At 44.3% G+C, this 14,347-nt stretch overlaps 1 protein-coding gene across 1 annotated transcript; it reads right to left on the reverse strand.

Moving 5' to 3' along the window:
• Positions 1-241: 241 nt before the first annotated feature.
• On the reverse strand, positions 242-6,676 carry LOC134980455 (AT-rich interactive domain-containing protein 4A-like). The gene is made up of 6 exons (XM_063947292.1): positions 6,416-6,676; positions 4,304-5,245; positions 3,169-3,273; positions 2,818-3,027; positions 878-1,024; positions 242-584 (listed from the first exon to the last, which is right to left on the reverse strand). Exons 1-6 carry the CDS (start codon positions 6,603-6,605, stop codon positions 496-498), a joined length of 1,683 nt encoding a protein of 560 aa, XP_063803362.1. The 5' UTR covers positions 6,606-6,676; the 3' UTR covers positions 242-495.
• Between the last annotated feature and the right edge of the window lie 7,671 nt (positions 6,677-14,347).

Below are 14,347 nucleotides of genomic sequence, written 5' to 3' on the forward strand. Positions count from 1 at the left end.
TCCACTACGTTCCATGTCACAACTGTCTGGCTTACAGATATAAAACTGGGCACTGAACACATTGGACTTTTTGTTCTGTATGTTGCAAGTGCTTTCAAAAATGTACACTAAACATCGGATGTTAAAGTGCAGCTCTGTGGAAAAGTGCAGCTGCTGTAACATTACATTGTTGTATACACGTGCTTTTTGTGTTGGGGCACAGGAGAGCATGATCCATATATGGGAGCTCCTGAAAATATTATTCACACATTTCTCAAATTCCTAAAAGTTTCATTCCTCTGTTTAGACACAACAAGAAGCCACTGCGGCAGACTCACTGCTAGTCTAACCCTAATTTATTATTTAAGAAAAAGATTGAAAAAATGAAGAAAAAGAAAAAAAAAATCCTTAGCAAATTAATTGAGTGCTTCATGAGGTAGGATTAAAGGGATGGAGGATAAGTGTCCATGGCAGCCGGCTGATGGGAAGTAGGTGACGCCACGTATCTCCTGCACTCTACAGGCAGTGTGCTTTGTGGGACGAGGATGAGGAACCCATTCCAGCCCATGAAAATGCAGAGGACAATGATACTCTTGTATTGTACACTGTAGGTAGATTAAAGAAAAGTTAGTTCAACAGCAAAATATACAGACATCAGCCACGACTATGTTATTATTATTACATGGGAGGGATGTCTGCATCGTGATGACAAATCTCTATGTTTGTGACCACACACATGCAGAGACATTACTAGCAGTCACAGAAGATCTGTCTATCATGGATGACACACAAAGGAGATTGATCAAAGTGTCCCCAGCATCTACATGTTCTTCCCTTATAGCCAGAGAACTCCCGTCCTGTGAGCACAAGAAGGAGAACACAGGACAGTGAGGCTCACCTTTTCGGCCTTTGTTTTGTGACTCTATCCGCTTCCTGTCTATTGCAGCTACTTCAGCCTTTAAGGACATGTACTGCTTTCTGATCTCCTGCAGTGTATCCTCGAGGAACTCAATCTTCTCTGTGCCAGACATATTATCCAGTTCATCTAAGAGTTATAACAGAAATAAAGCGTTACATCACCAGGACAGCACCTGCCCTCCACAATAAATATTCCATTATTTAATATTTGCACACGGAGCTCTAATGAAAGTGATAATGATCATCGGAGGTAACGGAATCATCATCTTGTGGAGTAAGCAGGACAGCCATAAGAATGATACAGCTACAAAGTCACCTGCTAATGGCTAGGGCTCAACAGTCCACAGACAGTCTGAGGCTGATCTCTATTTCCTCAGCTGCTGCAGCTGCAATTGCTGCAGATATCCAGAATTTTACTTTTTTGCTGAACACCACTAAGGTGGGGTCATTGGGGCCTGGGATGGTAATGTGTGTGACCTTTAGGCTTCTCTCACCCTCAGCCCTACTCGTGTCATAATACCTCTCGACAGTGTTTAGGGCAACAGGAGGGCATATCAAGCTGTCTTGAGGAGGATATGAATCAGCTGGGCAGTGGTCTTCACACCTGAAACACCTCCCTGGTTTAAGGAAGTATGGGGTAGCCATAGTAGCTCATAGCTGATCACTAAAGAGCATGCATTCATCTCTCATTACAACACACACACTGATCTGTGGATGGCTACGTGGCTATAGTGTCCCTGATATCAGTAGATACAAGTCACAGCAATGGTGATCTTTCCTCTCACCGGGACAGCAGAGAATTGCTGGCATCTGTCTTTTCAGCCAGTGTAGCCAAGAAACAAACCCTCCACAGCGACCTACACACCGGTATCAGCATCCTATGTCTCACACTGCTCTGAGGATTGCAGCACTTTGCTCTCACTAGAGCACAGCATGGAGCTTTCCATCATCACACCGCAAACCCGGGTCCGACCCTTTCACACTACACTTTCAACCCGGGTTATTGCATGGTTGGCCTTTTAACTCAACCCGGGTCAGCAATTAAAACACCATGGATGTCATTTTAAATGGACTTTTTTTGGCTCAGAAAGATGAGGTGTCAGAGGGGACAAAAGGAGAGGGTGGGGACAGCTCAGAGCATTGCAGGAATCATGGCTGACAGAGCTATGTTTTTATATACAATTGCATCTTTAACTGTTCCAGTAACTTACCTCCCAACTGTCCCGTCTTTTTTGGGACTGTCCCGCTGTCCCACCCCTGGGCTGCAGTGTCCCACGGTGGGGGTGGGGGGGTGGGGTAGTTGGGAGGCTCCTGTCACTGCTGCTGCACATGCACAGGTGACAGAGGGAGAGGGGGATGGGCATGCCCCCTCAGTGATGGTTCAAGGGGGCGTGACTCACGATTGAGGCTCTGTCACGAGGCCACGCCCCTTTCATATAGGTCACACACCCTTTTTGGGCACACTTAGCGCGCGCCAAGGTCCCTCTTTGTACTTTTAATAAGTTGGGAGGTATGCAGTAAGCTGCCTAGCAATCTCTACCTCACCTCTAATTCTTCATAGCTCTAATGCTCTCTGTTCTGTCTGTGTAGCAGGACTCAGGCTGCTGACATCAAGGCACACAAAGAACAGCCAATCAGCACGTTTATATGAATGCAGGGATGAATAACCCGGGTTGGACACTTTAGAGTGCACATTGACCTGGGTCCAACCATCGTTTAACACTGCTTTTATACCGGGTTGAAATGCAGGTTTACTCGACCCGGGATATTCAAAAGTGGTGTTTTTAGACTGCACCTCAACCCGGGTCGGCAATATTCCGGGATATATTTGCGGTGTGAAAGGCGTATTGCTCAGCCAAATACAGAGTCTTCCTGCCCCCCCAACAAAGACAAACCATGAATTTTAAATGCATCACTTACTGAGCTGCAGTGTCCACTTGTACACCCTGGGTGTAGAGTGCTGGTGCTTCTTTCTATGCTTGTCTCTTCTTACTTGTTTTATATGCGGAGATGTGACTGTGGTTGGTGATCTCATCATCTCTTGTGGCTTAGGAACACGTATGTGCTTACCAGGAGCACACTTACTGGGGGTGTCCAGAGCAGAAAGGTTTTCTCTGTCACTGCTTTGACCTGAAAATATAATAAATCCACAAATGACCAGTTAATGAGGAAACACAAACATTAATAAGTTGTTAGTAAATAAAGATTCCCAATAGTGGCATTACATGTTTATGGCAATACATTAGACTGGCTGGAACGTGAGCGTCTCACCTATTACGTTCTTTTCACCCTTAGATGAAGCGCTCATTCGCTTTGGTGTGCGCTTCTGTTTCTTTGCCAGTGTCCCAAGGTTGCTCTCACTGATCCGTTTATGGCCTAATAAGGGATGAAACAGAGAAAACCAAGTCTTAGAATAAAATACTACCCCAGCTGAGAGCAATCAAGAGATGGGGACAAAACGGACTCATGTCCATATAACAGCGTCATGTTGTACATAAGAGACTTGTATAGAAATGTCCTGCTGAGCATTCTTTGTTACACACCTCAATACGGATTATACTATACTCTGATCTCATATTGAGAGCATGTACTGCCTTATGTACTATCTTACAAGAAAAATCACACTCAAACTTCTCCCAGGGCAACATGCACAATAAGGACTTCACAAATAGTGGTGCCCAGAGACAAACACGTGGGGCCAAGGGTGATGTCCAAATATCAGTATGTAGTTCGCACAAACTCTTTACTGCTATTGTCAGCAAAAAGGCAGTCACCACCAGGGCTAGCATGCAGACAGACGGACTGGCACCTCCATGCCACCCACTGGGCACAAGTGCTAGCAGAAGCACATCAGTATGTGAAAGGACAATGGGGGAGACATCTGTATGTGGGGCAAAAATGATACAATGGCTGCCATGTGCGAGTGCTGACAAGTATGTGTGGGTCACAGTATGATTACATGCACTGAGTAACTGTGGGGGAACAGAATAAGTCTAATCTCTTTACAGAACTGCGAGCATTATAATTATTTCCTATTACGCACAGGCCTGGACAAATGTAAGTATTAAGCAATGTAATGAATGATACCTACTTATGATAAAAAGCTCTATGGAGCATATACAGGAATTATGGGTCTAATCCCTCGCATATACAATGACCCAGTCACTGCAGTTTCTATATAGCTGGGCTGTAAGGATATGTCCACTGCGCCACCTGCGCCTTGCTTGCACTTAGCGGAATAGGTGACCACTCCCGTGTCTGGGACATAAAACCAATCAAGGGGCAACTAATACTTTCAGGTAATTCTGCATGAAACATAGCTCCTTATACACCATCACATTTCACCACAAAGCACTTGTTCCCTATTGGTCCTACAGTAATTATGGCCTGTATTACAGGTGTTTACCTTTATCTTTGTGAGATTCTTCTGTCACACTGTCCACTTCGATGGTTATGTAACTCTCACTCTTTATGTTGTGAGACTCATCATGACTGAGCGCAAGGGGAGAAGTCACAGAGTAACTCTGAGGCGGAAAAGTAGGGGGCAGTGTGGGTACAAGTATGGTCTGTGTGTCCATCTCCGCTACCATGACCTCTACCTTGTCCTGTTCGTCAACATCATCCAAATCAACTTCATGACAAACCAGAGTTTCTGGTCCAATCATGGGCATTATATGCTCCGTTTCTTCTTTACAGGATACCCTAGTGATATCATTCAGTTGCAAGTCATATTCGTCAGCTCTAGTGTTCTGCATGTGTTCTAGCTCAGAGGTTAAGGAGGGCATGTCCTCATTTACATTCTGCATCTGCTCTTCCTCAACTTTGTTGAAAGGCTCTGAAGTCTCACTGAACACAACAGGTTTCTCTTCTGCCGTAATGACCGGCAGTTCTAGCTCACACTCTGCACGCAACTTTTTCTCTGGAGAGGTCTGTTTTGGTGGTTTCTTCTTGCGACTATTCTTCTCCTTCATTGGTGGAACACTTGGAAGATCCACTTCCATAGGAGCAAAGAGTAACTCCTTAGTCTGTAATGAAGCAAATACTACAAAGTCTAATGCCTCAGGTTCTTCTTTAGGTTCCACCAAATTATATTCTTGAGGTACTGGCAGAATTTGTGTATTCTCTAGAGTAGGTTCTTTTGTTTTTCTTCTCCTTCCCTTAGACTTTGGCATATTATCAGCCTCTTTTACATCTACAATTAATTCTGTTTGCTTCCCATCAATTGGAACAATTTGTTCACTTTTTTCCACTTCTTGATGTAAGGTCTGAGCTGGCTTTACCAGGCTTGATTCCTGATCTTTAGGAGCAGAAACAACTTGCGCCATTTCTTGCTCAGATATTGCAGAATCTACAATCAGAAGAAAGATCAAAATACAACTAGGACAGCAGCAATACTACCACTGAGAACATATGGCTTTAATAAGACAAAAAGGAACATAAGGCTAAAGATGGAAGTCGTCAGTGCCACACAAAAGAAATACAGATTTGAACATATATCACAGGATAGACTGAATTTTATAATAGGTAATGAGATATTAACAAACGTGTTAAACCACTTAACTGGCATGCTCAGATAACAGGCGGCCGCAGTCCCCCAATGTTTAACAAGGAGATCCAGATGTGCATAATATAATACATATTTTAACACACTTTTTCGATTATATTAAATTAAGGAAAAAAAAAGTGAAAAAAATATTTTTGTGAACGGTTTAAGAGAAAAATAGTCAATTAAGTGGTTAAACAGATCAGACCTAAAATGTCAATCCCCTAAGGGGGAGGAACGGAGCATGAAACTAAGCACAGCGGGAACCTGCCATGTAAACTAGATTAGGAGTACATGGTTCATTACTGGTCTATTATGTCACCACATTTACTGTAAGGGACAAAGATCCCTTTACTATAAATAATGCATATTATAAGGCGCCTAAGATTTTGGTGAGCTGTTTAAAAGGAGTCTGCCTCCAGTCTTCTATGCTTTACTATGGACACAAAACTCATTGTCATATAGCCTTGGTACTGTTACACCTGAATGGTGTGGACAGAGTATAACGTTCATGTGAGTCAGACTCACGAGGGCTATTGGAAGAAACAAAATAGCTGTAACATACAGCTTGAGGCCAACAGGGGGCACACTAGAACAGGTGTGCTGGTCTGCCAGTACAATCCAATGGTGAGTAAGGTCTGGCTGCAGACCTTACTCACCATTTACAGTCTTATATGAAAGTTATACTCTGTCCAGGCCATTTGGGTGTAACAATACTAAGGCTAAATGAGAATGATAGAGGGTTAAGGGAGGATGGATACAAAAACCCCCTAGGAGTGTACAGTATGTATGGAGATAACATTCAACTGGTTATACAGGTCATTTGGATGCTGCACAAGGGGTCTCCACCAGGACGTATATACACAGTGTTATATATTTTACAAAAGGGAAATCAAACACCTAACTATGGTGCCATTACATGAGATGCACTCTCATCACATTGCCGAATGTACTCTTTAGTAATCATCACAATACCTTTTAATCCATTTGATAAGGCGGCATTACCAGGCACGCTGGTTGTCATATGTTTACTGGAGGCCTTGCCCTCACCACTTGGAGTCTTGGATAAAACACAATCCTCATCAGACTGGAGAGTGGTCTTTACTTGAGGCCTCGATTTCTGCTTCTCTTTCATCTTCCTTTCACTATCCTTTTTCATTTTCATCTTTATATTTAAAAGTACAAGAACTTAGAAATCAATATTGAGAGACTGCAACATAAATCACATTGATACGCTCTCTCATATAAGTATGGTGCTCCTGCCAAGCAGCTACCAACTGTAATATTTCAAACACATGACAGTTTGGTGCTCCAGCCAATCGGCTCCTTCCAGTCAAGGTTTGAAAAAAAGACAGTTGAGAGCTGATTGGCTGCAGCACCATTTACCATATGCAACTAGTTTTAAATAGCTAATACTCATTAATAAATGGTCCCCTAAATATATAAATTCACTGTGTGGAAAGGGAGGATACTCACAAGACCTCAAAACGGCAGCAATTTATTGTGGTCACTCCATGTTACAGAGCAGTTGACGTTTTCGGACCAAATAAGGACCTTTTTGAGGCCAAACAGCCATATATCATATCTAGCAATCAGATAACAAAGCTTCCATTAGTGTGGGGGTGTGGAAGGAATTCAATTACCCATGATCAAACATTGAATGAAAAAAGTCAGTTCTTGACAATTTTTCCAAACTTATACATATATACTTTTTTTTTTTGTTACAAAAGCTATCCTATTAAATCGCCCGTCAAAAAAAAAAGACCCTGCCGGAGAAATGAGGAGTATCCCGCAACTTGCGGCACAGTAGGCAAATATGTTTAATTTGGCAGTATATTAAATATAGAAAGAATACTGAAGAGCTACATGAACAAAAGAAAATTCCTAAGAGGAGCTCACTAAAAAAAGGCCTGCAAAATGTTCTAGAATAGTAATATCTGTAAAACATCAAAGGGCAGAAATAAATGTTAAGAGCTACAGTTGCACAGGAAGAGAGAACTAAGCTAGACCCCTTTCTTTTCATTTTTTATTTATTAATATTTAAAAAATACTTAAAATTAAACATTAATGGCCAAATGTAATAGAGTGAGAGTTTCAAAATGTGGGAGATTTGGTAAGGTTTTGCAGTTTTTTTTAAAAGTGGCAATCATTTACATAGCAAGATCAACCTGGTTTCGCAGTGTGAATGATTGCCACTTTAAAAAAACCAAACTGAAAAACCTTACCAAATCTCTCACTTTCTGAAAGTCTCACTCTATTACATTTGGCCCCCAATGTCTGAATAAATACAGTGCTTCCGGAATGTATTCACAGAGCTTCACTTTTTCCACATTTTGTTAAGTTACAGCCTTATTCCAAAATGGAATAAATTAATTTTACCCTTAAAATTCTACACACAATACCCCATAATGAGAACGTGAAAAAAAGTTTTGTGATTTTTGCATATTTATTAAATATAAAAAAAACCTAAGAAATCACATGTACATAAATATTCACAGACGTTGCTCAATACTTTGTTGACGCATCTTTGGCAGCAATTACAGCCTTTTTAAATATGATGCCACAAGCTTGGCACACCTATCTTTGGGCAGTTTCGCCCATTCCTCTTTGCAGAACCTCTCAAGCTCCACAAGGTTGGATGGGAAGCGTCGGTGCACAGCCATTTTCAGATCTCTCCAGAGAAGTTCAATTGGATTCAAGTCTGGGTTCTGGCTGGGCCGCTCAAGCACATTCACAGAGTTGCCCTGAAGCCACTCCTTTGATATCTTGGCCGTGTGCTTAGGGTCGCCCGAGTCTGAGGTCAGGAGCGCTCTGGAGAAGGTTTTCATCCAGGATGTCTCTGTACATTGCTACATTCATCTTTCCCTCTATCCTGACTAGTCTCACAGTCCCGGCCGCTGAAAAACATCCCCACAGCATGATGCTGCCCCCACCATGCTTCACTGTAGGGATGGTATTGGCCTGGTGATGAGCGGTGCCTGGTTTCCTCCAAACATAATGCCTGGCATTCACACCAAAAAGAGTTCAATCTTTGTCTCATCAGTCCACAGTATTTTGTTTCTCATGGTCTGAGAGTCCTTCAGGTGCATTTTGGCAAACTCCAGGTGGGCTGCCATGTGCTTTTTACTGAGGAGTGGCTTCCATCATCTATCTCTATGACTCTATCATACATGCCTGATTTGTGGATTGCTGCAGAGATGGTTGTCATTCTGTAAGGATTTCCTTTCTCCACAGAGGAATGCTGTAGCTCTGACAGAGTCACCATTGGGTTCTGACTAGGGCCACTCTCCCCAAATTATTCAGTTTAGATGGCCGGCCGGCCAGCTTTAGGAAGAGACCTGGTGGTTTTGAACTTCTTCGATTTACGGTTGATGGCGGCCACTGTGCTAATTGGGACGTTCAAAGCAGCAGATATTTTTCTGTACCCTTCCCCAGATTTGACAATCCTGTCTCGGAGGTCTACAGACAATTCCTTTGACTTTATGCTTGGTTTGTGCTCAGACATGCACTGTCAAGTGTGGGACCTTATATAGACAGGTGTGTGCCTTTCCAAATCATGTCTAATCAACTGAATTTACCACAGGCGGACTCCAATTAAGGTGTAGGAACATCTCAAGGATGATCAGTGGAAACAGGATGCATCTGAGCTCAATTTTGAGCTTAATGGCAAAGGCTGTGAATACTTATGTACATATGATTTCATAGTTTTTTATTTTAAATAAATCTGGAAAAAAAAATCACAATGTTATTTTTTCATGTTGTCATTGTGGAGTATTGGGTGTAGAATTTTGAGGGGAAAAATTACTTTATTCCATATTGGAATAAGGCTGTAACAGAAAATGTGGAAATAGTGAATCGCTGTGAATACTTTCCAGATGCACTGTATATCTAACAAGTTGAAAGATAATATTTTACTTTAATACACACAAAAAATCGGCTTTAGAAATCCTGTGAAATAACTTGACGTTGTTGTCACATATGTTCTTTTTGTATTTTTGCAACAAAATAAAAAAACTCTGAATTACATAGAAAAGGACAAAACAGATTTGCCAAGGGATAAGATAGTCTACTGAAAACATTCACAGTTCCACTCTTGTATCTATAATGGCTCCAGTGTGTGGTGTCCACACTGCACTCATGTTTAATTACTTACCTTTCCATAGTCCCATGTCGGTGCTGCAGCTGCAACAAAAATAACCGGGCAAAATGGCACAGTAGTGATTAGTCGCCTGAACATGGTACGCCAGCTTATACATTAAAAGATTAAAAAACCAATGACCTTGAACCAGGTAAGTGAAATTTTCCCAGGGTTAATTTTGCTAAACTTAGCGTTTACTCAAACCCAGCGTTACACTAGCAGTGTGGTTCAAGTGCTTAGTGACTTAGATTGGTTTAACAATTTAGACACACTTCTCTCTTTGAACAGCTTTCCATAAGATGATATCATTCATTACATCTTTTTCAGTACGTTCCTAGATTATAGCACTCGTACAACTGGAATGAGTAAATGGAAAGACACATTTACTAATTTATCTGCGAATTCTCTTCTCAAAGCTTTAAAAATACACATCCAAGATATCATCTGCCAATTTATGTGGAAATGTTTTAAACATTTTCCATAGGGCCTATCTTTCACTTTTAAGACTTTGGGTAATGGGGCTTTCGCCCTCATGCAATTGTTTAAAATATGGTTCTAAGAGGTGGGAGTTACTCCATTGCCTCTGGGATTGCTCAATTATCAAATGTTTTTTGATGAAAGTTGGGGGGTTTACGAATACTCAATTACTTTCTAGTGACCATGGAATGGGCTATATTTGGCATACTCCCACAAGGGTATTAGGGCAGTGGCGTGCGGTGAGGTCAGTGGCTGGGGAGGCACAATCAGCTAACATCCCCCCCCCCCATATAGAGGGAAAATAAAAAAAGCATAGGCCCCACCCCCTTTATTTGTAAAACCAGCACCAGGCAGAACCAGCCAGGGAAGGGGGGGGGGGGTAATGCCATAGCAGGGGAGACACTCGGTATGGGGTCCCCCTGCCATAGCATTAATCTACCCCCCCAAGCTAGTCAGCCCAGGGCTGGAATTCCTCGGAAGTGAGGACCCCAAAAAATAAACATGGGGTCCCCCTCCCGAGCAATAACAAGCACTGGGCTGATAGCCCGGTGCTATGCCCCGCACCCCTGGTGGCAGTAAGTGCGGGGTTCATTGTTAAAACTGTTCTTTACATGTGGCCTACAGATCCCAGCAATCCTGCCCTAGCATGCTGGCACTTGGAGAACCACAAGTGCCAGCATGCTCGTACATAATGGGCCCGCTGGCACCTGCAGTCCGCCTGTAAAGAATAGTAATATTGTTCTTTACAGGTGGCCTACAGGTCCCAGCAAGCCTGCCCCAGCATGCTGGCACTTGGAGAACCACAAGTGCCAGCATGCCCGGACATAAATGGCCTGCTGGCACCTGTTGCCCACCTGTAAAGAAAATATTAAATTAAAAACACCACACAGTCTTAAAAAATAAGTTTTATTGCACAGGGTCTTCACCTGGGGGCGGCGGCCTTTAAGCTATTTTGCATGGCCGCCGCTTCCCCAGGGCTTCAGGCGTCTTCACCTGGGGGGGCACCACCTCCCCAGGGCTTCCAGCGTCTTCCTCTGAAGTCTTCACCTGGGAGGCGGCGGCCTTAAAGCTCTTTTGCATGGCCGCCGCCTTCCCCAGGGCTTCCAGCGTCTTCACCTGGAGGGCGGCGGCTTGTAAGCTCTTTTGCATAGCCGCCGCCCATCCAGGACTTCTGGCGTCTTCAACCTTCAGGAGCTCTTCCCCGCTGCTCCTCCTCCGCCGTCGGACTGACAGCCGTATAAGTCACCCAGAGGGGGGCGGAGCGATGACGCGGCGAGCCGTGATTGGCTCGCGGCGGCCATCTTCAATTTCAAAAATGACGCTGAGGCGCCATTTTTGAAATGGGTTACCGCTCCGCTGCTCAAACTCTGCACCGCCGCCCGTACTCACGCCGCTCGCCGCAACCAAGCCGCCTGCACCTCCGCCGCGCCCACAACAGTGATTGACAGCGGATCCATTGACGGATCCGCTGCCCAATCACTGTGGCCTGACTGACAGGGGACGTGCTCTTGAAAGCGGCACCACTAATGGTGCCGCTTTCCCATGATTTTTCAATGGGCTTTTAATGCCCATTGCTAGGCCCTGCCGGCGCCCGCGCCCGTCCCCCACTCTCATACTTTTTCCTATCTGACAGGAAGGCACCACGATCAGTGCCTCCCAAACACTTTACACAGGACTGGGATGATTAGGATAATATAAAGCAAATACTTATGACATAGAATATGTGTCATAAGTATCTTCTTTATATTATTCTAATCAGTAATGACAGGGGAGGCACTGCCTCCCCTGACTGCACGTCCCTGTATTAGGGCCTCTATGGGGAGTCGTAAATGACTCTTGGCAATATCTGCAGCTGCCAGGCACGGCTGTTTCTACCCAATTTGGCTCCCAGTGTGAGATTTAAAAATGTGCTCCTCCCCCACCACTGACAAATTTGCACGCGCCTTTGGCACACTCCTGACAAGGGTCTGTGGCCTCTCTAAGATGGGCTTGGTCTCTCAAAAATGGGCGTGGTATTGCCTGAAAAGACCACCTTGCACCCCAGGTTTTGACCCTGCACCAACATATGACGGCCACCACAATGAATTAAATTCCACCATATTAAGCCCCACACAGTAATGCACCCTGCACCATATTATGCCACACACCGCAATGTCCTTGATACATTATGCCGTACAGTAAAGCTTCTAATTACTTTTTAATTCCCTGCTCGTTGGGTGTCATGCTGGTTGCCAGGGGTTCAATGCTCTGGGATCCATGCTAGTTACCAGGGGTTTCATGCTATGGGACGGGTGTCATGATCGTTGCCAGGGCTGTGTAATGCTAGTTGCCAGGGCTGTGTAGTGCTCGTTGTCAGGGGTGTGTACAATGCCCACCAGGCCAGCCCCCATCTCTCTCCTCCTCCTCCCGCCCGTTGCTCCTGGTGCTCCGCAAAAGCGTCATTACGCAAAACTCCGCCCCCTGAGAGGAGTACTAATGATAGGGAGGCACACCAAGGGCCACCAAAAGTGCTGCGGCGGGTGCCCTGTGCGACGGCACGCCTCGCCCGCCGCACGAAACAGCACTGCTGCCAGGACAATTATCGTACAGATATGGATTCATCCAACATCATTATCTATATGTATGATTTTGGACAGATTATATTAGATTTTTCGTATGGACTGGGTGGAATCTTCCCTGCAGAAGGCAAGATACACAATACCCTTTTTTTTTTTTTTTGAAACACAGGAAAGCTATATCTCCTTTTTCTCTAAACTGATTCAGAGACGAATCAGAAAATGCTTTTGTGCCACAACATGGTATAAGAATCATATATATATAGATATATATTTATAAATGATCCTCCTATGGTCTTAACTTTTTAAAATATTTGCATAATATTTGTGGAGATGTACTGTCCCCACCATGCCGTGTCATACTATGTTTTAAATTGTACTGTTGAGACTTATGGGTATATTCAATTGAAGTCGGATCCATTCCGACATTCATTTGTGATCCCCGATCCCATGTGTTACCGCACAATCGCGGATCCATTTTCGGGCTACCCCAAAAAATGGAAGCCTCCCGCAGCTTCCAGGCGAGTAAGCAAGTATGATGCACAGTAGTCTCTGAAACAATGCCAGAGTCTACTGCTCTGTATAGAGGAGGCAGCAGACAGACACCTCACACGGGCCCCCTCCGCTGTTAAACCGCCCCTAATTCCACTGTATACATTAATAAACATTTAAAATAATTGCTCATTTGGGGCATGGCCTGGGCAGCAATGGAGGAAACTAGCCCTGTGCTCTCCAGCCATTATATTATGTTTCTACATCCTGTAGACAGCGGGGTCCTCCCTGCATTGCTCTCTCCTACTCTGGCTGTTGGTTTTAGGCTATGGACCTACACGTAACAATTCGGGGGCTGTGTCTCCCTCCTCTGCCCTGGAGTCTGTGTTGCGGCCTCTAACCTGTGGCCGACATTACCCCCACTTCATGTCGCTCCTCTGCAGATTCACTTCCGCTCCCGCCACTGGTGTGGCTAATTGTCCTCTCCTTCATAAGGCTTGCTGCTTTCTGGGAACCTCCTGCTGCTGGGCTGTGGTTGAGTAGGTCAGGGCTCCTGGGCAGAGCCGGCCTTAGGCATAGGCAAACTAGGCCAATGCCTAGGGCATTTGGTATGCTTAGGGGCACCAGCAGCTTCTGCTGATTAAAATGATATGCAGCATGCCTATATTCTGTGTGTGACTGCGGCTGTATCTGCATATGAAATGCTATGTTGCAGTGTATTCCTGGAAATCACTGTAATGTAGCATTTCATATGCAGATACAGCCGCAGTCGCACACAGAATATAGGTATGCTGCATATCATTTTAATCAGCAGAAGCTGCTTGTGCGTCCTAGCCACATAGTAATGCAAATAAGATGCATTTCCGTAAACAAAAGGCGCCCGACGTTAGCAGAGCTGCCAGCTGACTCATGCCAGGCATCTCCTGCAGAACTAGCGGCGGTTCTAGAGGGAAACAGCCAAAATCTTGCCTAGTGCATCATATTGGTTAGGGCCGGCTCTGCTCCTGGGACCTGTACTGCTCCTGGATAGAAGTTCCTTTCTCTCCCCTGCTGTCATCTTTGCATTGTATATCCCCTGGAAAATCTGCTACTGTCATGAGTCCATATTGCTGTGACTTGTAGTGTATTATTATTTTCCTCTGCTATTATCTCTGCATTGTTTGCTCTTTCTATCCAATTCACTGTGACCTTGTGCATCTCCTACCTATACCTTCAGTCTCCTCTTTAGGGCTATCCTGTGGATTT

Source organism: Pseudophryne corroboree, chromosome 12, assembly GCF_028390025.1.
Source record: "Pseudophryne corroboree isolate aPseCor3 chromosome 12, aPseCor3.hap2, whole genome shotgun sequence".
Classification (NCBI taxonomy): domain Eukaryota; kingdom Metazoa; phylum Chordata; class Amphibia; order Anura; family Myobatrachidae; genus Pseudophryne; species Pseudophryne corroboree.

Excerpts from the sequence above, each read along its gene's own strand:
- LOC134980455 (XM_063947292.1), bottom strand. The coding sequence starts at position 6,605 with ATGAAAATGAAAAAGGATAGTGAAAGGAAGATGAAAGAGAAGCAGAAA. Across the intron at positions 5,246-6,415 it reads CTTATCAAATGGATTAAAAG|ATTCTGCAATATCTGAGCAA; the intron begins GTATTGTGATGA and ends TTCTGATTGTAG. Across the intron at positions 1,025-2,817 it reads CAAGTGGACACTGCAGCTCA|ATGAACTGGATAATATGTCT; the intron begins GTAAGTGATGCA and ends TATAACTCTTAG.